The 23,815-nt window shown below is 33.2% G+C and overlaps 2 protein-coding genes across 2 annotated transcripts; one reads left to right on the top strand and one right to left on the bottom strand.

Moving 5' to 3' along the window:
• The first annotated feature begins 694 nt into the window (after positions 1-694).
• Positions 695-18,075, top strand: LOC137810920 (isoleucine--tRNA ligase, cytoplasmic). The gene is made up of 27 exons (XM_068612421.1): positions 695-1,450; positions 1,540-1,605; positions 1,935-2,078; positions 2,569-2,795; positions 2,940-3,105; positions 3,475-3,585; positions 4,046-4,143; positions 5,039-5,117; positions 5,706-5,864; positions 7,572-7,652; positions 8,002-8,135; positions 8,527-8,686; positions 8,851-8,934; positions 9,073-9,285; positions 10,212-10,337; positions 10,454-10,591; positions 11,453-11,556; positions 11,643-11,706; positions 12,323-12,411; positions 12,486-12,627; positions 13,258-13,321; positions 13,474-13,541; positions 13,918-14,040; positions 15,791-15,856; positions 17,344-17,455; positions 17,568-17,659; positions 17,738-18,075. Exons 1-27 carry the CDS (start codon positions 917-919, stop codon positions 17,837-17,839), a joined length of 3,546 nt encoding a protein of 1,181 aa, XP_068468522.1. The 5' UTR covers positions 695-916; the 3' UTR covers positions 17,840-18,075.
• Positions 18,076-19,630: 1,555 nt separating this feature from the next.
• LOC137814020 (biotin synthase, mitochondrial) lies at positions 19,631-23,467 on the bottom strand. The gene is made up of 6 exons (XM_068616576.1): positions 23,042-23,467; positions 22,260-22,439; positions 21,946-22,052; positions 21,527-21,732; positions 20,801-20,940; positions 19,631-20,143 (listed from the first exon to the last, which is right to left on the bottom strand). Exons 1-6 carry the CDS (start codon positions 23,231-23,233, stop codon positions 19,844-19,846), a joined length of 1,125 nt encoding a protein of 374 aa, XP_068472677.1. The 5' UTR covers positions 23,234-23,467; the 3' UTR covers positions 19,631-19,843.
• Positions 23,468-23,815: the final 348 nt, after the last annotated feature.

Here is a 23,815-nt window from a genome sequence, read left to right as displayed (position 1 = left end):
AGTCTAATTATTTAGGAATTGTTTTAAGGATAACTATATTACGATTTGCGTTGTATTTATACACATCTAAACACTTACAATAAGTTTGTATTGAAATTTTATAATTTATTTGTGAATGAGAATAAGTTGAAAATATGAATAGATAAAAAATTATAAAAAAATTTAATAAGAGTTTTATCTATTTGACACATATTTATCATAAAATGTTTTAATAAATTTATGGTAACAAAAATTGATTGATACCAAACACAAAACACTGATTTTTTTTATGATTTTGTATGATTTAGAGTTTACATTAAATTAAAACTGAACTGCATCAAACCATATCTTATGTTTTTTTTTTTTGCATATTTAAGAAAATTACAGTCTAAAGATCTTTTTTGGACATGTCTAAAAATGTGTTTTGTTAACTTTTGACATTTTTAAATTCTGAAATAATTAAAATACAAAAATACAAAAAATTGTAATGAAATTAGAATGAAAAGTAAACCCGTAAAGAATTAAAAAAGAAAATATAACTTTCTTTAAGAATAAAAGATACTAAAAAATAATTTCCCAATAACGATTGAACTTTTACATTTTAAAGAAAACACCATTTTATTTTATTTATTGGATTAAATATGTTTTCAAGAACTTAAGAAAACTGTCTTCCTTTGATTTTTCTATTTATGGAAACATGGTAAGTGTGATTTTTGTCTTAGTGTATTTTTTTTTAATTTCTCATTTATAAAACAAGAATCATATAGAAGAAAGAAATGCATTCATTATTATATTATTTTAGTTTCTCCACATAGTGCATTTTGCGTGTTACTGTTACAGTAGAATAGACTTACCGTCACTGTTGCATAAACCCTGATTCCTGCTGAGTGTGTTCGTTGTTGCCGCCGCTGCGTGTTCATCGTCTGCGAAAGGAAGCATGGACGACGTTTGCGAGGGGAAGGACTTCACATTCTCGAAGCAGGAGGAGAAGATTCTAGAACTCTGGTCTCAAATCGATGCATTCAACACTCAGTTAGCTCTCACCAAGGACAAGCCGGAGTACATCTTCTACGATGGCCCTCCCTTCGCCACCGGCCTCCCTCACTACGGCCACATCCTCGCCGGCACAATCAAGGACATCGTCACGCGCTACCAGTCCATGACCGGCCACCACGTCACGCGCCGATTCGGCTGGGACTGCCACGGCCTCCCCGTCGAGAACGAGATTGACAAGAAGCTCGGCATCAAGAAACGGGAGGACGTCCTCAAACTCGGAATCGACAAGTACAACGAGGAGTGCCGCAGCATCGTCACGCGCTACGTTTCTGAGTGGGAGAGCGTCATCACGCGCACCGGTCGCTGGATCGACTTCAAGAATGATTACAAGACAATGGACCTCAAGTTCATGGAGTCCGTGTGGTGGGTTTTCTCTCAGTTGTACGCCAAAAACCTTGTATATAAAGGTTTCAAGGTATTCACTACACTGCACTTCGTTTCTGTTTCAATTTTCCGGTATCATTTCTGTTTCAACGCATTACCTGCATTTTGTTGTTGTTCTAGGTCATGCCATACAGCACCGGCTGCAAAACTCCGCTCTCTAATTTTGAGGCTGGGCAGAACTATAAGGTCAGTGGTGATTACATGCAACCAATCTACCTAATTTGTTTTCTGCTGTTTCTAGTTTCTTTTTTGATAAGAAGGTAAAATGTTTAAATGCATCATCGAGTGTCTCCTATAAGCTGAAATCATCTTATAAAACTTAACTTTGTGAGAAATTAGGTGAAGCTTAATCTGTTTCGATAAGAAGGTAAGATGCACTACTGAAGTGGATTAGTTGATTTTAGCTTACGAGAGATGCTTAATTTGTTTTACTTTTGACAGATTTATCCAAACAAGATTATGTTCTATGTTGTTGCAATGGTATCTGCATCTGAAATTCTATGTTGTTGGCACAGGATGTATCTGATCCTGAAGTATTCATGACGTTTCCTGTCGTGGGTGATCAGCATGGTGCATCTTTTGTAGCATGGACTACAACTCCATGGACTCTTCCTAGCAATCTTGCTCTGTGTATCAATGCCAATTTTACATATGTGAAGGTTGGTTAACTTTGTTGTCACGATAGAATATATGGAACTTAACATGCTGCTTAACTTTACCTTCAAGCTTGTTTTATTTGAATTGGGGTTAAGTTGGAGCATGATTTTACATATATACATAGATAGATACGAAGTAGAATGAAGTTGCTAGCTTGGCAAGTTATGTTGGAACAGGAGTATTGATAATAGAGCCGTGATTTTTACCTACAACTATTTACAATTCGTCTTTTTAATCAGTAGGAAGATTTTGGTTGCAATTTGCTTTTGCCTCTAATGTTTAGCTGTTCAATCCCTGTAATAAAACTTATGTTCATGCAACAAAAGTATCCTGAAGTGTGAAGAACTTATGTGAAAAATAATGATAGGGAAAATGAGAATTCATTTGAATTGACCAATTGAAACTGTTACATCCTTTGTTAATTTAAACACACATATTGTTTATTTATTTTCTAGTTACTTGATCACTAATTTTTGGAGTTGATGCAATCAGGTTCGCAATAAGTACTCTGGTAAAGTTTATATTGTTGCTCAATCTCGTCTGTCTGCAATCAATAACCCTAAGGAGAAACCCAAAGAAGCTGTTGTTAATAGTTCAAATGACGTTTCTAAGAATAAAAATGCCAAGACCAAGGGAGCTTCAGGTGGAAAAACGGAAAATGTTTTAGATTCTTTTGAAGTACTGGAGAAATTTTCAGGGGCATCATTAGTGGGGACAAAGTGAGCAGTTCTGCCCTATACTGCATTAATCTTTTATGTTAGTTAACTTCAGTGTATCACTTTATATTTTCTATTTTGAGACTTTCTAAAAACATTTTGCATACTCATTGAGTATTGAAACTCATAAGATAACATGTTCTGCAGGTATGAACCGTTATTTGATTACTTCAAGGAGTTATCTGATACAGCTTTTAGAGTTGTTGCCGACAATTATGTTACTGATGATAGTGGTACTGGTGTTGTCCATTGCGCCCCTGCTTTTGGTGAAGATGATTTCCGTGTTTGCATTGATAATAAAATCCTTAGCAAGGTTTGTTCTTTTAAGAACATGAAGTTATATGAGGATTGTTTTTTATTTTCCCTCATCAAATGCTAGAGAAACAATTATTTGATGTGTAAATAGAGTAAATATTCTTAATTATCGATTTGCATGCCTTCACATGTTTATCTTTCCTCTGTCCCTAGGAAAGATTTTTCAAGTTGATACATTTCTTATTGTCTTATCTTAATCTTTTCCATTGCAATGCCGCATCTTTTATGGTGACTTTCCTCTCTGCTACTTAATTGTACTAAACTTGGTGATAGTACACAACTTTTAAGATTTTCCCTTCTGTTTTTATATATATTGTTGGATCTTTATCTTCCCTATATGTTACTGAAATAATATGTCGGTCTGTAGGATAATCTAACTGTAGCTGTTGATGATGATGGCTGCTTTACTGAAAAAATTACCGACTTTAGTGGGTGCTACATCAAACAAGCTGACAAAGATATCATTGAAGCTGTTAAGGTATTCTCTACATATCTATAATTATGAGAAGCCAAGCCGATTATGAATTTTGAATCATTTATGGTGCTTTGGATGATTAACTAAGTTTCTAATGTAACTGAGTGGAAGTCACTTCTATTTTTCCTAATATCCCTGTCTCTAAAATTTGGAATAAACCGTAGTTGGGACAGAAAAGGCTTGGTGTTTTTGACTGGGAGTGTATGTGAGAACAAAAGATAAACCTGATACAGTCAGTGTACAGGACAATATATATGCAAAAGTTTTCTTCTACTCCTCCTTCTGCTTGTCTTCTGTAGGAACTCTTTTACCAGATTGTCTAAGTTACTATCTTAAGTAGAGCTTAAGATGAGAACATTTCATAGAAGTTAACTTTATTATGTCTTGGAGTGAAGCATATTCATCTTAAAACATTGTTTTAGTAGGTTTTCTTAATTTTTTTCCCCTTTTCATCTTTCCTTAGGCAAAGGGTAGATTGCTTAAGTCTGGAGCTTTTACGCATTCTTATCCATACTGCTGGAGATCTGATACCCCTCTCATTTACAGAGCTGTTCCGAGCTGGTAAACATGTTTTATCAAGATTTGAACTTTTGACTGCTTTGTTGAGCTGTAGTAGTTAATTCATTTACTTTCTCCTGTTCTCATTAAAAATTGTTATATTTTAGTTATGGTTTACTTTTAGTTTTCTGATTCCACCAGCATTCATAATTTCATCTAAGCACAATTTGTGAGTGCTCGTGTTGACTTTCTTATGTTTTGAGTAGAATGTGATATTGAATATAAATAATTCTTAATATCCAATTGCAATGTATGAGACTTGAGTTCGCATTGGTAGTATGGGATTCTTGTGTGTGGGGTTTTGGGCTCTCCAACTGCAACAACTAGCTTTTATGTATGGCTCTCTCGAGGTTCTTATCAATAATTGTTGTTAATATTACTTAGACATTTTTAGAAATATATATATTTACTTAGGAGATTGATAAATGATGCTTTTAATAGACAGAGAATGCAGGTCTGTCTATGACTTTCAGTGATTTTAAAAAGTCTTGTAGAGATGCAGCATGGGACTTCCCTTAATGTCTTCATAACTTCCAGTAGTAGTTCAGTGATACAGTCTCTGAATTTCTGAGAGACAACCAAATTGTAGAGTTTAGCTTTTGGAAATAAAGCTTGCCCAAATATACCATCTTTATTATTATTTTTTGTGGAATGAGTACAAAGTGTATAGAGAGAAAAATGAGCAACTTCTGATCTCTAGCTTTATAATTTTTGTTTTCAGAACAAATATTGAGGCTGTTCTATACTATATATCCATGTTTCCATGGTTTTAAGTAGTGAAACGTTTTCTTGGGTCAATGAGAGTCATTTTGTTAATAACAATATTATGCATATCTACAACGGAGAACCTGTCTTTTCTTTTGATGCATTATTAAAATGTTAAGCTACTCTATCATAGGTTTGTTAGAGTGGAGTTGTTGAAAGAGCAATTGCTGGAAAACAATAAACAGACCTACTGGGTCCCTGATTTTGTCAAGGTACATAGTGTCTTCCTTAACACATCATGGATTTATTTTAAAATTGTTTGTTTATTATTTGATCTTTTTTTTTTGCTTCCCTTTTGCTTTCAGAATTGGCCAATTTGAGCTTAAAGGAATAAATTATTTCTGAAGTACCTTTGTTATTTATTTTCTGTCAGGAATATGTGAATATATTAATTGGCAGTCTTTGTGTTAATGATTGAGAACGGATAAATATGTGCTGTGGTTAACATGTTTAAGTAGAAATATTTGTTACATAGCAAGGGTAATAGAACAATACAAAGGACATCATTGTAATTAGAGAAACTGTGAGAAAGTAATGACAATATGATGTGCAAAAATGTAGAAAGGAAACTAAGATATCTCAATTCTGGAAACTTCCTTGAAATATGCAGACACATGAGTAAGGTTGGCCTTGAACACGAACCTAGTTCATTTCATATATGTGGTATTGCAAATGGATTTTAATTTGTATGCAATCTATATTTTTGTAAATCTTTCTATTATTCATATGTCAAACACAAAGTTTAAGTTGTATGCAATCTATGTTTATGTAAATCTTTGTATTGTTCATATCTTTTTCAGGACAAGCGATTTCACAATTGGCTGGAAAATGCAAGAGATTGGGCAATTAGTCGTAGTAGATTTTGGGGAACCCCTCTCCCTCTATGGATTAGTGAGGATGAGAAGGAAATAGTTGTCATAGATTCTGTTGAAAAGCTTGAAAAGCTTTCTGGTGTAAAGGTTAGACATTTTTGTTCTCTTTTCTGATAATACATAGATTTGTATTTGTTACAGAAAATTTTATTCTGTTTTGCATGGATTCACGTATATAACTTGTATAATATTCTTTATGATCATTCTGTTATAGCTTGGTGATATGCAAGGATGTGATTTTTTATCCTTGTCCAACTACTTTTATTGCAATGCAACCCAATTAATTACTCATCAGATGGGAAATGGATTGTTGTTCAGAGAAATATTACTATGTATATTCTGAACTGAATGAATATTGAACACAGACAATAATTTACAGGATCTCTATTTATAATAGTTAGTAGCACAGTAGTTGTAATTGACCAACAGACACAAAAGTGAGGAGCCAAACTGAAACAACTTGCTAACAGGAGCTTGGTGACATTGGTTTCACACGAAATAAAGAAAATCTAGTAGAAGATAAAGGCTTTGTAAGAAGATCTGCCCTCTGATCTTGATCAAGAATGCTGAACTACTTACTTATTAATAAATTTCTCACAAACAAAGAAAACAACATGCTCCATGCATGTTTTGTTCTTGTATGCAGGACTGAATTATGAGCTTCTTAGAAAGTGGATTTAGGTCTAAGTCAATCCCACGAAACCGGCTTGTAAAATGGAAACTGTCTAAACTTATATACAATAATATGGTCATACCTCTAGTTGATTTGCAATCTCCAACACACCCTCTGACAATGAGAACCAGACATCTTAAGCATGGGACTGATAGTGGGTCATTTGATTGACCCAACAAACCTTATTAGGATAAGATTTGACACCTCTTAGATAGTGGTTTTAGATCTAACTCAACCTTAAAAAACTGACATGTAAGGTGATGCTTGCCTCTATTTATTGTTATAACTTGATCATATCTCTAGTCATTGTGGGTTCTCCAACAAAGTTAAATTGACAACATTGAGATTATTACACAACACCAAAGGAATATGAAAAGGAACATAAAGTTCTTTAAGGAAAGCTTGTATCTAAGGAATATCTGTTGTGACTGATGCAATGCTTCTGTATAGTAGTAGGAGAGCTTCCTATTATGGTTATATCATCAACATAGACAAGGGATAATTTGTAGTGGAATTGCAGCTATAGACATGATTACCGTCAGACAATCTAAACGGAAGGGGACAAGATTTTAGCCTTTAAAACCAGTCTCTAGGAGCTTGATTTAACCCATAGATAGCTTCCAGTGAGTTTCCTTGCTCAAATGCCATAAAAACAGAACATTTTCTAGATTTCTTAATAACTTCCAGTGTCTGTATGCTTCAGATTTCTGCTGTTTCAGCCCTATAGTCACTGTATATAAATAACTTTTAATTTTCTGTACTGTGACTAGGATACAGTTTTGTTACTTTTCCTCATTTATATTGTCATATTTCCCCCTGGGAAATTAATTGAAATAACTGTAATGCAACAAGGTTGACCTATGGGCAGCTTACGTGTATGGTTGTTGTAGCTTGGAAGTTTCAGTTAAAAGCTTGATCTGTTACGTTAATTCTTTGACCATGCATTATAAAAGTGAACTTAAATTACCTATTACCGTCTAAAGTGGCTCTTCATATTCAAGTATGTTTCATTTAATATGGGTTCTGTTTCCAAAATGTATGTTCTATTTGTCTTCTTAGTCTTTATGTATATTTTTTTCTAAGTTATAAGGTCACTAATCCCATCATAATGTTTCCTACAGGTGTTTGATCTTCATCGTCACAACATAGATCATATTACAATTAAATCTGACAGTGGTCGTGTACTTCGCCGTGTTGATGATGTAAAAATTGTTTACTTTAGCTTTTTAGCAATTCTATTATTCAATTGCATCATAGTCTCTCAATCAGGTTTTGTAGTGTTCATTTATTCTTTTAGGTTGTGAAAATTGAAATGCTGTACAGTGTTGGTTAAGCTGGTCAAAGGATAATTGCCAACTCTAACAGAATATAGTATTAATAATTGTAGTAAATATCAGTAATTATAAAAATCATGTCACCGCCATCATTAGCTTGAAATCAAAATTCATAAACGAGAAACTGGAGATGTTCATTTTCAGTATTATTAGAATTAAAAAAGGACAATAAGCAGAGACATTGTACTTTGTTATGGATCCTTGTTATATCTTTCAGGTGTTTGACTGCTGGTTTGAGAGTGGATCCATGCCGTATGCGTATATTCATTATCCTTTTGAAAATGTTGAGCTGTTTGAGAAGAATTTTCCTGGCCATTTTGTGGCTGAAGGGCTGGATCAAACACGTGGTTGGTCAGTTTCTTTATTTTAGCATTTGGTCTTGTCATATGGGCCTGTTCACCCCTTTGGTTGTAGATTCATTTTTAGCTTTGAAATGTTATTCTGAACATCTTATTCGTTTTAGTGAAAAGTTTTTTGGGGGTGGTTCTATTTTTGGTTTAAACTAGAGCTGTAACTTATTACAAAGGCTGTGGTCACTATGCTTCTAATAATGCGTTTGTTTCTTCATGTTGTTACTGCTTTTCTTAGTTATATCTTTTTCTTGCCAAATAATTTTATAGTTCCAAATTATCTTGTGAGATAATATTCTGTTTCAATTTTTTTGTTAGATTTTGTCCCTAACTTCTGTTTCCTCTTCAATTATGGTTGTGTATTTTAGTTTTTCTGCTTTTCTGTTTTCCAGGTTTTATACCCTTATGGTGCTGGCTACTGCTTTATTTGGCAAGCCTGCATTTAGGAATCTGATATGCAATGGACTTGTCCTAGCTGAAGACGGGAAAAAGATGAGTAAAAGCTTGAAAAATTATCCTTCACCAATGGATGTTATTAATGATTATGGAGCAGTAAGAACTTTTGAAGTTCATCTTTTGTTTTCAAAATTTATTTACATGCAACATCAGGATGCATGTTTTGGTTGCCTTTTCAAATTATGAGTCTATGACCATGGAATCAACATATGTGATGAGTATTATAAAAATAGTTAATATCTTATTTGTCGGTTGGATAGGATGCATTGCGATTGTACCTTATCAACTCTCCTGTTGTGCGTGCTGAGCCACTTCGCTTCAAGAAGGAAGGAGTTTATGGTGTTGTTAGTATCATTTATCTGGGTTTTATTTTCAATATCTTTCTTAAAAATTAATTAATTTCGTTTTTCCAAAGCACTTTTTATTAATGTTTAACTGAACAACTACTGTTACTTCCATTTTGTTGTGGTGTTCTGATCCAGGTCAGGGATGTTTTCCTTCCTTGGTATAATGCATACAGATTCCTTGTTCAAAATACAAAGAGGCTGGAAGTTGAAGGTCTAGCACCTTTTGTCCCCTTTGATCAGGCCTCACTTTTGAAGTCATCAAATGTTCTTGATCAATGGATTAACTCAGCCACCCAAAGTCTTATTCATTTTGTCCGACAGGAAATGGATGGGTACCGCCTTTACACGGTCTGTTATGCTTTTGCTAGTCGTTTTTTGTTGGATAGAGATTGATTTTATTTGTAGAAAGTGCAACTCAAGGGAGAATATTTATGCAAAAAAATGTGTATATAGAACTAGGAATATGAAATATCAAGAATACAGCAAGGCTAATCGTGAGGGGGAGATGAGAAGTTGTGTGTACACATGGGAATTCTATTTATAACAAAAGTGAACAGAAATGCCATAGACAAACCATAAACATAATCTTGTAAAATGACTTGTTAAAAGACAAGTGACTGCCATGTTAATGAAGTCATTCTTTCTGCTTCAACCAAATATAATATATACCAAAGAAAAGAATGTCATTGATTGCATGCTTCTAAATTTCAATGTCACTAAAAGCTTGATATCACTACAATTCTCTTAAGTAAAAGGACTTCCAATTCTAACCTAAAACACTCAGATTATAAGAGGAAAGTAGCTCTCAGATTAGTGAATTAATTTTGTGCACTATACATGGAGAGAAAGAATCCATGAATCTGACAAAAATATATTGATTCCTTTTATGACATACTCAATGGTTAGATGTATTTGATTAGCTGTTTAACCTTTTTAGGATATTTTAAGCTAATTTATATCCAATTTCAAATATATATGTTTTGTATTTTACCTGATTTAATTGGTGTCCCAAACTCGTTAAATTTTGAACTAGTTGCTGCACCCAATTTAATCTCCGTTGTCATTTCTTTAAGTCATTGATTTTACATTAGCTTCATTTACTTCTTAAAGTCAGCAGTTTTCACTTTGCATGATCACAATTGTTACTTACGTTTGTAAGATTTACTGCCACTCTTTATGATGTTCAGTTACATTGTTTGCTTTATTGGCTTAATTATTGTGTTATACTTACAGTATTTACTAAAATGTTACCTCTATTAAAAATTGTATTGTAGGTGGTTCCTTATCTTCTGAAGTTTCTTGATAACCTTACCAATATTTATGTAAGGTTCAACCGTAAGAGACTTAAAGGTCGTTCAGGGGAAGAAGATTGTAGGATAGCACTATCAACTCTTTATAATGTATGTTTGTGATAGTGATATCTTTCATATATACCCTGGTTGGTTGCAATATGACCGGAAAATGATAGTTCCTTATGCTAGTACAGTTGAAGACTTAATCATTTGAATTCTTTTAGGTCCTTTTGTTGTCTTGTAAAGTGATGGCGCCTTTTACACCTTTCTTCACTGAGGTCCTCTATCAAAATATGCGGAAAGTTTGTGAGGGATCAGACGAAAGCATACACTATTGCAGTTTTCCCACAGAAGAAGGAAAGGTATACATCTTGGTTTATTTAATATTTTCTCTGAATCGTGTAATTAATACAATTAATTAAATGATTGAAAAACCAAAACATTGATATTAGTAGTTACTTGTGCTTATTGATCAACGATATATTATTGACTACTACATTTACATTTATAATATACATGTTTATTGTATGAAGTTGGCAAAGTTATCTTTTCTTTTAATATAAATATACTAATAGAAAAATTCATAATTTTTTTTGTTTACTTTATTTGTTTGATTGTTCTGGAATCTGACAGACAAACTGGAATTTTTTATTAGATTTTCTTATAATGTCTGACTACAGAACAAATGCAAAAGATAGACAAGAGATAGTTCAAACTAACACAGTTACATATCCTTTCTGCATGATAAGGTTCAACTTTGGGTCTGTGGGTCACATTAATGATCCTGGTCCATGGACAATTCATGTGCTGTGTGTTTGCTTGTATAGCTTGAGCATTTTCTTAGTTACCTTGCTCTAGAATTATTTTTTTCCTCCATTTTATTTTGTATATTATCGTTTGTAATAGGAATTATTCTTAAAAGTATGCTGACAACCCTTTGAACTGGTATAGTTAACTGAATTTATATTCCAGATTTTTCATTCTCCCTTCATCTTATTTTTAATGTTATGTGAAATAGGAATTTAGATTAAACATTCATGACATTCTTCGTTATACCTCCTTCATCTACTCATTCTCCCTCTCCAGAAAGCATAATTGGATTTTGTGGTGGAAAGTAATTTCATTTTACAGTTTAACACAACAGGTCTTGCTTTATTGTAAACAGGATATATATTATTACCTAATATGCTATATCTTTGTATTTATCTGCATGATTGAAACAGAGGGGAGAACGAATTGAGCAGAGTGTTTCAAGGATGATGACAATAATTGATCTGGCTAGAAATATTCGTGAACGGCACAACAAGCCTCTTAAGACTCCACTAAGGTATATTAGTATAAAAATTGCATACAAACAAACATGTATCTCATGTCCGGAAGACATACAATTTTAATCACTTCTTGTCACTACAGGGAGATGGTTATAGTTCATCCCGATGCCGACTTCCTTGATGACATAAATGGAAAATTGAAGGAGGTACCTGCTTGATGTGACAAGATGTTGCAGTTTACCCTTTGTGCTTTTTAGTTTTTGTTAAGAAACTTTTTTAATGGCAATCAATTCATATGATAATAGCTTTTTCCCTGATGCTTCTGATAATAAAATTTACCTTGCTCGAAATGTGCAGCTTCTTAGAGGTCTGACTAGACTACCTTTACTAACAATAATATTATTTGACTTTTTTTTTCTCTCAAAAAAAGTCTTCTTGCATGAATTTTTTATTATTTTCTCGCCATTGATCTTTCAAATAAAAACTTAGTTTGTTGCGCACCCAATATGGACGGGAAAAAATAAAAACTACATGGCACATTATCAGCTTCTATATATTTTTTTTTAGTTGAAGTTATTTTGACCTTTTGTGTAATTTTTATTTTTTGCACCTTCTTCATGCTGATTAGTACAATTAGAGTTGATATTGCTTTTGACCTTCTTTCCCTTTTGTTTTTGCCTTTGCTTTGTCAATGTGTTTTTCTCATGTTTGTCTGTATCCCTTGTGTCCTCTCTTCAGTGATTTACTTTGAAAAAATTGCTTGTGCTATTTATTTTGGCTTCTGCTCTATCGAATTGTAATTGTATTCTATTTGCATTGCAGTATGTGCTGGAGGAACTCAATGTACGATCCCTTGTTCCATGTAATGATACCTTAAAATATGCATCTTTACGTGCCGAACCTGAATTTAGGTATGCATTTCATGATTTTGTGTGAAGTTTGTTCTTTATGCCAGTCACAATGTTGTAATGTTTTTTTTTTTCAGTGTTTTAGGTAAAAGACTAGGAAAATTGATGGGCACTGTTGCTAAAGAAGTCAAAGCAATGTCACAGGAAAATATTTTGGCTTTTGAGAATGCTGGAGAAGTTATCATTGCAAATCACTGTTTGAAGCTGACTGATATTAAGGTGTGCTGATCTTGTGGGGATGATGACTAAGACTGTTTTTATTGAGCAGAGCCCTTCCTTTTCGAATTAGTTCGCATTGATCTTTACTTAAACACAATTAAATAGCATGTGTTCTTTATGGTTAGTATGGAGATGAGAGAATTCCTATTGAACTTCTGAAGTTTTAGTATTCACAGTGCCAGGAATCGGAATCTGTGTTGTTGGTATAGTTCCTGTTTGGAGATGATAGATGAGATAACTTCTATAAAAGTTGAAGTGCAAGTGCACAAGATTTTAAATTATAAGAGATGTCCAATTCATTTTAGCTTCATTTCTTCTACTATTAGTACTTATAAGAAAGTTTATTCAAGTGAATGCTTTCTTGGGTACCTTGTTTTCTTTAAAACATTGCCAATCTGTTCATCACTTACCCTTGTAAAAACTGGTCCTTTAAATTTTGGTTGCTCATGGTGACCACAAATATTTTTCTTTAATATGTACCTATATGAAGTGACAAGCAAACGTAGTTTTGAATTTATTGGCACCTGAAGGGAGATTTGTAGAGGCATTCTGTTGTCCGGGGATTCTTACTTGAAGTGTAGACTGTGTCTAGTAAACTTGGAACCTTATTCTCTTTGTTATTTTTTTCAGGTTCTCCGTGATTTTAAACGACCTGATGGTATGACTGAGAATGAGGTTGATGCTGCTGGAGATGGTGAGAATCTTTAATAGCTAATAATAACTCCTTTTTCTGCAATTATTAAAACGACTAATGTTCAATTGAGTTGATTGCTATAATGATGTGGTTTTAAGTTATAAATTTATCACATTTTTCTCCTTGATATGTGTTGTTTTTTTTTCTTTTAGGTGATGTTCTAGTGATATTAGACTTGCGCCCTGATGATTCATTGTATGAGGCTGGTGCTGCTCGAGAGGTAACATAATTACCATTGAAGAAACATATTAGGTTGTTCTATAATGTTTGTGAAGTATATGGATACAATGAAAGAAACATCCAATTTATATTACTCTGTACTCCTACCATTCCTCAATATTTCTTTGGAAGAACTGGTTCTTTCATGTGCAATTCTTCTAACGTAGAGTCTTTTTCACTCTTCTGACGTAGTGTCTTTTTCACTATCTCCTTCCTCTTTGCCTAAAACCTGATAATGCATGATATTTCTTACAAAATCTCCCTGTATGTTATACATTTTATCATGCTTTGCTTCAATTTAATTTTTACCACTTGCAACTTTTAAGGCCTGGGATTGTGTTTTTTTTAAAATATATATATTAAGTTTTGCTGTACAGATTGTTAATAGGATTCAAAAGTTGCGGAAGAAAGTTGCTCTTGAACCAACTGACATGGTGGAGGTTTACTTTGAATCATTAGACGATGACAAATCAGTTTCTCAGAGAGTTTTGCATTCACAGGTAAGAATTAGGAGATCCAATAAATGACTTTGGAATACCACGCTTTGCATAAAGCATTGCTGGACAGATACTCTGTTTTGCACTATCAACATTCAAAATTGAGCAAGTGAAAAACTGAACTACTGAGCTAACATCAATTTCTTTTTAATATAGCCAGCAAATTTAAGTGAGAAATAAAATAAAAATTGAAGTGCTTTTAGAACAAAATGACATGAATTTTTTTATAATGTTTTTGGTCTATTTAAAAACTTAATACCTACAATTTTCAAAATAGTATTTGATATGGAACAACAAAATGTCAAATTTATAACAGTTGGTAACCTTTTTATTAATTTCTATCCCAAAGAAAAGTGATCTAACCTAAAATTGACAATTTTGAAGTATCTGGGTACAAAACTAAATTATGGAGTATTCAAATATGAAGTTAAACAACTAAATTTCAAACCTATAATAACCCTAACCAAAAAATTCAAATGAATTGCCAAATAATACTATGAAAATTCTGTAAAAATGTCTTAAGATTGTAAAGGGCAGCTAAATAGTGATCAATGTAGGACCTGATGTCATGACCCATACTTTATCTTTTTGTTGTGGTAAATAGTATTTATAAGACTATGGCCATGAAGCTCGTAGGTTGCATTCTCTCTTTGTTGAATCAAACTACACATAAATAAGCACTGAGTATTCTACTCATAGACTTCTTTGTCCTTTTTGTTGCAACAAAATTGTTACTAATGGAACTAAGGGTACTCAAACCCCATAAGTTACTTTTTCTCTTCATAGTTTCTAATGATACTCATCATACCCACCATGAGAGTTCTTATTTTTAAAATTCCATGTTTTTTAAACATGCCACTAGGTAGACACTACAATGGAGAACCAAGTCAATCCTTTCCACTGTTGTCGGGAGGAGTAATTGCAATATTTGCAATGAATCCAAACACCAAGAATATGAAACAAAAGAGTTTAAACATAAAATTCCCCAATTTGTAAGGCTTAGGGTTAGGGATTTTAAGGAAGTTATAAAAATTCAAATATCTAAATTTCCAACACCCCACCCAACCCATTACCAATCTATTTCATAAAATAACTCCTTTGGATTTATGGGATGAGTTTAGTTCAAAGAGCTTCAAATAGGGATTTTTGAAGGATGGGGTAATGTTCCTTTTAACTCAATTCAATTCTCCTTCCCCATGCTTTTATGCCTCTGTGTGTAAGGAGTTGTTTAGTTTTGAATCAATGGACAGATGAGAATGAGATGATTGTGAAGATGGGGATGGTGAGAAGCAGCTTGGGGGTAGAAAATTTGTAGATAATGGAGGAGGAGGGGGAGGGATCATGGGGTGCTATTTTTAAGAGGGGAAGTTTTTTTCTCCTTGGTGTATTTCACCTGACATACAAATCATACACGTACTAATATTACCAAAGAAATGGCTGTTCACCCAATATTTTTTTTTCTTGAGTGGGCGGAGGTTTACTGCAATAAATACATTATTTACATTAATAGTTTTTATTCCAGTGAAGACTAATACTGTACACACTTATAGATAAAGACATACAAGGCATATTGTCTTTTACATTGTCTTGTTAAAGAAGCTAGTTTTCTCAATATTTTGTACTTGGTTAACATGCATGTGGTCTTTGTATGCATGAGTTGCATCGTGCATTTTGGGCTGGCTATAGTTGAGCCATGTTTCTTGTTAGAGACAACTTTGTAATCTGATTTTCTTTTATCTTGTATTCCTTGCAGGAATCCTACATCAGGGATGCTATTGGTACACAGTTGCTTCCAAATTCTCTGATGCCTGTACATGCAGTAAGTTGTTTAATTTTGACCTTATTGGGGTTGGATGATTTATCTTTTCTATTAACATGTATGACGTTAAGATGTTATCGGCTCTAGGGCTTACTTTTCACTTTGTTGTTTTATAATGGGTAAAGTTTGCTAGCTGAATTAATTTTTTTGCTTAACTTTCGACCCATTAAAACTTGAATGTAAAAAATTCATCCTGGTGCTGTTATTTTAGCAGTAACATTCATCAGGGGATGACAGTTCACTTGTTGGTTGGGCAGAAGCTGCTACACTGTTAACATTGTGTAGAAACTGGATCAACGTTATAGAAAACGGATAAATTTGTATTGGGTTAGGGCTGATTGTTAAGATTGGTGCATTTTTTATGTACTGAATTTCTCATCCAAGCTTTTTTTAAAGAATTTCTTTACATTTTGGCCTAGGCAGAGCTATCTAATAGGATGAACCTAGAGAGAATTTCTTGAAGCTTTTGAATTCTGTGTCATCTTTAAGCTGTGTTCTGTCATTGTTTCCACGTGAACAAATTATGGTTGGACTACTAGAATGGGCTCTCTATGCTATGGGCAAAATAAAGTCACCTTGAATTTTTTTTACTGATACAAGTTAGAATGGCAGTGTGTGGGCATATGCTGATACGCACTCGCTAAATTAAGATAACTGCAGTTTTTATCATTTGTTTTCCATTTTTTTGGTGTTGTACGTCAATTGGTTTGCTTACTTTCCTTTTATTGATCTATGAGATGCCTTAACTTGAGTTTAAATGTATTTATTGAAAATAAACCAAATCCTTTGTACTAGGTTTTATTGAGAAAACTTGTTATAACTATAGAAAGGAGGTGCAAATCTTATATAACAAGACTAAATACACACACATATTGTTAGGAATATTTTTATTTATTCCTGTATCATATATCTTTATCATTAGTGGATATCAAATATCTTTTATTTGTTGTATTAATTCCATTTGCTCAATAAATAAATAAAACATTTTTGTTGTCTCGGTTTGAGCTTAATGTCACTCTCTTTCTTATTGTTTAGCAATACTTGTGCAAAAATAATATTTGTTGTGCCTTAACTTTATGTAGCTCTTGCTTATGTTACAAAGCTTTTCCCTTGGTACATAGGTCAATTGTAGTCTTGGCAATTAACCCCACTCGATCGTTGGGAAACCTCCCATTTAGTTTTTTGTCCGTACATCAGCTTGTATTTGACATCGATGGTTATTAATGCAATTTTGAAAAAATTGTTTATTGAAATATTTCTTAAACTCTGATATTTGCCTAATTATATATTTTAGCATTAATTTTAAAATTATGAAACTGGGAACAAATTCATTGTCTACTGTATTCTGTTAACCCTTAGTTTACCTGGCCTATAGCATGTTGGTGGTGGATATGCTGTTAGCCTCCAGGGAATTGTGATTCTTTACAAATCAGTCATGTGCCTTGGTTTCAAGCCACTCCATCTTAATATACTTTGAACAACTGCAGGTTGTCCTCGGCGAAGAGAGGTTCCATGGGATAGCTAGCATGTCATTTGGTATCACATTGACGAGACCTGCATTGATGTTTAACAAAAAAGCCATTCTTTCACTGTTTACAGGTTTGTTTTCTCAGTCAAGTTAATATATCCCTATCCGAAACAAACTGTACTTCGATTCCCTTTCATCCTCTGTGATTCTTGGTTGTTTCGACTTACTGCTCAGTTATTACAGGTGATGCAAAAAGTGCACATAATTTGCAAACTTACCTGCTATCAAGAGATCATTCGAAGTTGAAGTCTGAGTTTCAAGATGGAAATAGAAAGGTTTGATCGAGTTATAGTCCTGTCTTTGTTTTAGTTACTGGTTGAAATATGCACATTCATCATTCTCTCCTGTTGCAGAAAATTATTGATTCAATTGATCAGCTACCTGCTGTGGAAGTGGTTCTTGGTGAGCATGTTTTTCTCACTGTAGGGGACTATAACCTTGCTGGAAAATCTTGACTGATTTCCTTCCAAGAATTCCTTTTTGATATTTTATCCAGTTAGCATGCTATCTTGCAAGATTAGGAACACAGAATATACCCAGGCATGCCTAATTGTAATGGGAGAGAGCAATTGACAGTCATTATTCTTTTTCTGTATAGAGGATCTCACGTCTTATTTATAAGATAAAAACAGGTGTCTTGATGTAATCCTTGATAATTTTATGGTAATGATTTTGACACACTTAGTTCTTAGATTGGTTTATTTCACCTGCACAACAGTAGTTTCGTCCGTTATCTCAGTTGGATAGGGAGGTGGTCCTTGGCTGTCTTTTGAATATGGTAGTAACATTAATTTAGCTCATGCTGAACTCGTGTTTGTATTTTAATAGTCTTATTCTTGAACTTATTTCAATATCACCAATACAAGATTGGGTTGGAAGGGGTGGTTCAATACTGTGCTGGAACGTTTCTTGTATTTTTTCTTTTCTTTTTTTACAAATTAAGGGCAATTTAAAAAGTAAAATCATCAAAATGAGTCAATTTTAAAAGAAAATATGACTATGGATACATGATGAATTAAAACATGACTTTTAACGACAAGTTGTGTTTTAAAATGATTTTATACAATCTTGGCATTAATTTTAAACATTCTGATTTATGAACAATTTTGGTGTGTCATTTCTTTTTACCCGACGCAATGATTGTTTGAGTTTTATGTTTATTAATGAGTTTATTTTAATATTTTTATCTCAAGTCGTGTTTCACGACTCTGAAAAAGGTATTTTGCATTTTTGGGCCGATTGAACTTCCCTTTCGTTGGAATATTTAATATTGGTTGGTAGCAACCATATAATTTATAGGTGAGGCAATCAAATACAATCATGATTAGCCTGCAAAATTGAATTTAGTAATCAAATACAGGAGTGGACACAGAAAAGACTTCTCTTGGATAAGTTAACTCATTTTGAACAATTTTTAAAATTCCCATTTGAATAAAACTGCGTTTCTTGGAACAAATATTAATACACGAAAATAAAAATACATATAATCTCTTAAACGTAGGATATATATTATATAATTATGAATTATATAAATTAACAATTAAACGTAGGATATATATTATATAATTATGAATTATATAAATTAACAATAAAGATTTATATGTATTAAGTATGTTTTAGTTTTTTCTTAATAAAAAAATGTTTTTTATGACTGATTTAAAATTATTTTTTATTTATTTTTTATAATAATAAAAAATTATACAATAAATTTAAATTTTTAAAAAATTAATATATATTTCTTTTTAAATTTTAAAAAAATTAATATATATTTCTTTTTAAATTTTAAAAAAATTAATATATATTTCTTTTTAAATTGTGTTAGACGCATACTACAATTATCATAAATCTAACATTTTCTAAATTAAACATAAACATATGTGTTACAATTATCATAAATCTAACATTTTCTAAATTAAACATAAACATATGTGTGTCTGACACGAACATATTATTTAGAAGGATTGTCTCAGCTTCATATATTTTTTTATGTAACTTTAAAAAAAAAACTATATTAAAAATAAGGTGATATTTTTATAATTAAAAATTAAACAGATAAAACTAGAAAATAAAAACGCAGGTGGATAAACATCCCTAAAGTTTCATTCAATTCAAATTTAAACTACAAATGCTTTTCTACACAGAACAAAATGATAAGAACCATTTTAGAGGATCTTTTTGTTAAATCTCCAACTACCTACCACCCAAAAAAGGCGATAATCACGGGAAAATAGAGTACACTTATAATCTGATGATGCAGAAAACTATGTCCACTTTTAATTGACTCATTAATTTTATGCTTGACAAAGCCTAGTTATGCAACATTTATGTTTAGTTGTTGGAGTTCATGTCGCCAAATCTGAGTATAAACGAGCTCAATGAAACCTAAGACGAAGTACATATTAACTAGCAGTAAAAAGAAGTTGAAGGATCGCAGATGTTGTTTGAAGGCCTTGACCAACTCAACTAGATGAAGCTGCTTCCTTGTAATCCTCTGTCTCATTAGTTTCACCTTCATGAAAGCTTGGAGCTTTTGGGAGAAGTCCAAGGACTTTGAACATGAGTTGATCAGCATCAAAGTCATTGTTGGGTGTAGTGAGAAGCTTTTCACCAGTGAATATGGAATTTGCACCAGCAAGAAAACACAATGCCTGCTCAGGCATGGAGAACCGGACTCTGCCAGCAGATAACCTGACCATTGCTTTTGGCATTATTATACGTGCTGTGCCTATCATGCGAATCATCTCCCATATTTCAACAGGCTGAAAATATTGCAGATATTTTCAAATCAATGTGACAGCAGTTTGTGTAAACTGGTATATGAGACACAAGAGTCAATAAGTTTCAAGCAATTCCTGATGAAGTATCAATCCCAACATGGTCTAAAAGCAAGCACAACAGCTACATACAATGATACAACTTTGATGTCTGCTTGTTAGTTAATATTATTATTCATTGCAATTACATCTATATAGTCATTAAAATGCTCAAAGGTTAGAGGAAATGACAGAATGAAAATCCTAGATAAACAATATCTTACTGGACCAACATAAAAAAGAAAATGCATAAAACCTAGCCCCTCTATCATATATAAAATGATGTATAACCTCCCACCAAAAAATTAGGTTCCACCTTCTTTTACATCATTACCATTCAAACAACACAACAAGAAATTGTCACTTCGCTAATAACAGTTACCTGTTAATTAAACATATACCTGAAAGGCACTATATAAAAGGTGTCTCCAGAAAGGCTAATTTCATAACTAACAAATTTTATATAAGCTAAACATTTTAAAACTACACCTTTTTGTCCTCCTGAATCAATTATAAACTCAAACAGAAATTAAGGGCAATAAGGCGATTGCCATTTCTTTGCTATAAGTTTAGTCTAATAATTCAATTATTTAATGAATTCACCTTCTGATTCTCTAGAGGGGTTCCCTTCACAGCAATAAGTGCATTAATAGGAACACTCTCTGGATGGGTGGGAAGTGTTGACAATGTATGTAACAAACCTACACGGTCCTCCTCTGCTTCTCCAAGCCCTATAATTCCTCCTGTAAATAATTCTCAGCTGGTCAAACGATTGTAAGAAGGATAACCCTTCTCATCGCAATGAGATATTTTACTGCATATAATATATCATATATTCATTACTAATAATGGATGGCTCAATCATTGTTTACATTGATGAGAAAAGATAAACTGTAAATTCAGGTAAGTTTTGAATAGATTTGATAGCTAATGATGCCATGGCTGAGCCGTTAAATAACTAATGGTGCCCCTAAGATACTCTCTAAACATAGCATGCTTTAAAGGAAAAGATAGAAATTATGGCATAAAATCTGCATAAAAGATATTTATAGAATTGAAGTCCATTATACATCATTATACTGCAGTGGATCTCTTTTCTCGAGTAACTATAATGTCACCAAAGTAAACAAAATAAGGTATTAAGATTCGCACCAAAGTTTGAAATAACGTGACAAAAAAATGCTCAAGCCACTTAGAAAGATCTGATTCGCACCTTACTCAATTAATCTATAAATAAAATACATATAACTGGGTATACATTTTTCAAACTTACAAAGCCCATAGCAAATTACTAATAAGTTTCATTACATTTTAAGTTAATATAATTACCAGAACAAACATTGATCCCTGCATCACGAACAAACTCAAGTGTTTCCAAGCGCTCATCATAAGTCCTTGTTGTGATGATGTTTGGATAATATTCCCTTGAAGTGTCAAGATTGTGATTATACGCCGTGAGACCAGCCTTCTTGAGTTCAATAGCCTGCTGTTTCTCCAGCATGCCAAGGGTGCAGCAAACCTCCATCCCCATTTCCCTGGAATGCCACAGATAATCTAAGTGTTATCATTTTCACAGAAGAAATAAACTATATTCCATTTGAAAGCTTACTAAATAAACATTGAGCATACTTTTCAGTCACCACCAACCTTTTATCTATGTATTTAACAAACAAATCCAAATAAGAAGACTTATCTGCCTATCATTCTGTAAAAAAACTGACAAATAAAATGATGCTGCATTGCATTACCTTATGTCTTTCACATATTCAAGGATCTGGTTGAAGTTAGTCTTTCTTCCTAGTGTGTCCCTCCACGCAGCACCCATACAAAAACGAGTGCTCCCAGCCTCTTTTGCCTGCAGGAAAAGGATTACCCCTTTCAAGAAAAAGCACGGCACCACACAAGCAAGACATATGAAGTAAAGAAATGTTTGAAATGAATGCATAACACTTTTCCATTCTGTGATGTCATTTCAGAGGCAGATTCAAGTTTTCCAGAGATCAATAATGACATCACAAGACCAAATGCTAGAGACAATAATGACATCTGAGAAAAAGTGTACCCGCTTTGCAGACTGGAGAACAGCTTCCTTGTTCATAAGGCGTTGGCCTTTGATTCCGGTATCATACCTAGATGACTGTGGACAGTAAGAACAATCTTCACTGCAACCTCCTGTTTTGATAGACAGAAGAGTACATTGCTGCACTTCCCTGAAGTTATGGGCATGTCTGTGAACTTGAGCCTGACAAACCAAATCACCCCAACGATAGAAACAAAGTTTCGGTAAATTTACAACAATTTTGATTATGCATGTATTAGAGCAACAAACTATTAGCATAGACACGACACGGACATTGATACGACACCGACACGGACATTGATACGACACGGATACGGACATTGATACGACACGGACACGGAGATTGATACAACATGGACACTGATACGACACGGACAATTGTGTTAGAAACGTACTAGAGTTGTCAGAAATTCAATAAATATTTTTTGAATTAGACACTTCACGTACGTATCCTAAGAGTGTCATTCGGGTGTTCGATACATGTATCCGACACCAACACGCCATTTAAGAGTAGTGTTCGAGCTTCATAAGCAACAGGTCCAACAAACACTATCCCCTAAAATAGACTCCAACAACATCTTAAAGTTTAGACTTTTTTTAACTCAACCCAAAAATTACCCACAGAAAAATGGTCCCCTCAATTATATACATTGTTTTAATAATACCAAATCTTAGACACATTGTTTTTAACAAAAATAATGGACTTCCCTTACCAAATTAACAACTTGCAGAAACCCATTAAAGCACAAATTAGAAGGAATTACCCCATGGAAGAGAAGATCGAGAACGGGAGAGTCGTAGATGGATTTAACTTCGTCTCGGCTCCAATCGTTTCTGGGGCCTTCTTTGATGGTTCTCTCAGCTTGAATTGCAGCCGCTGAGGCAGAGGAATAAGCGTGGGAAGTGTGCAACGCCCAAAGGGAGGGTCCCCGGAAAATGGGTCTCGTCAAAAACATGTTTTTGCTTTGGAATTCGAAGTTTGGCACTAACAAATCTGAGTTTTAGGTGGAACAACAGAAGAAGAGAGAATTTAGATCGAAAATAGTGTAGAGATCTGTGAATATTAAGAAGACGGAAAGAAGAGAGTTTTTGCTATGGTTTTGGTTTCGTTGAGAGTTGGGACTTTTGGAGTTTATAGTGTCAGTGTTTGTTTGGCGGCCTAAAGTGATTACTCATTCCTTCTGTTTTCCAACTCTATAATAGTATTTTAACTACTTTTTTATATTCACACCAAATTAGGAAAATTACAAAGAAAATTAGGAAGACATCAATTATTAAAAAAATTATTATTTGAGAGCTTGTAAATAACTTTGAAATATAAATTTTAAATCTCAGTAAATTTTATAAAATTGTTTATACTCAACTCAGTGTCAAAACTTTCAACTCATAGATGAAACTATATATTTATGAATAATTTAATAATAAATGACACAAATAGATAAGACAACTTTTTTTAGATAGATTTTAAACAATTTTATTATAAAATAGAAAAGAGATGAACAAAAAAGACAAAAAAAATATATGAGAATGAATATTTC

This window comes from Phaseolus vulgaris, chromosome 11 (assembly GCF_000499845.2).
Source record: "Phaseolus vulgaris cultivar G19833 chromosome 11, P. vulgaris v2.0, whole genome shotgun sequence".
Classification (NCBI taxonomy): domain Eukaryota; kingdom Viridiplantae; phylum Streptophyta; class Magnoliopsida; order Fabales; family Fabaceae; genus Phaseolus; species Phaseolus vulgaris.
The sequence above is the reverse complement of the archived record's forward strand: the minus strand, read 5'-3'. Positions and strand labels throughout refer to the sequence as shown.

Excerpts from the sequence above, each read along its gene's own strand:
- LOC137810920 (XM_068612421.1), top strand. The coding sequence starts at position 917 with ATGGACGACGTTTGCGAGGGGAAGGACTTCACATTCTCGAAGCAGGAG. Across the intron at positions 3,106-3,474 it reads ATAATAAAATCCTTAGCAAG|GATAATCTAACTGTAGCTGT; the intron begins GTTTGTTCTTTT and ends GTCGGTCTGTAG. Across the intron at positions 7,653-8,001 it reads TACTTCGCCGTGTTGATGAT|GTGTTTGACTGCTGGTTTGA; the intron begins GTAAAAATTGTT and ends TATATCTTTCAG.
- LOC137814020 (XM_068616576.1), bottom strand. The coding sequence starts at position 23,233 with ATGTTTTTGACGAGACCCATTTTCCGGGGACCCTCCCTTTGGGCGTTG. Across the intron at positions 22,440-23,041 it reads TCGATCTTCTCTTCCATGGG|GCTCAAGTTCACAGACATGC; the intron begins GTAATTCCTTCT and ends TTGGTTTGTCAG. Across the intron at positions 20,941-21,526 it reads AGGGATCAATGTTTGTTCTG|GAGGAATTATAGGGCTTGGA; the intron begins GTAATTATATTA and ends AATTATTTACAG.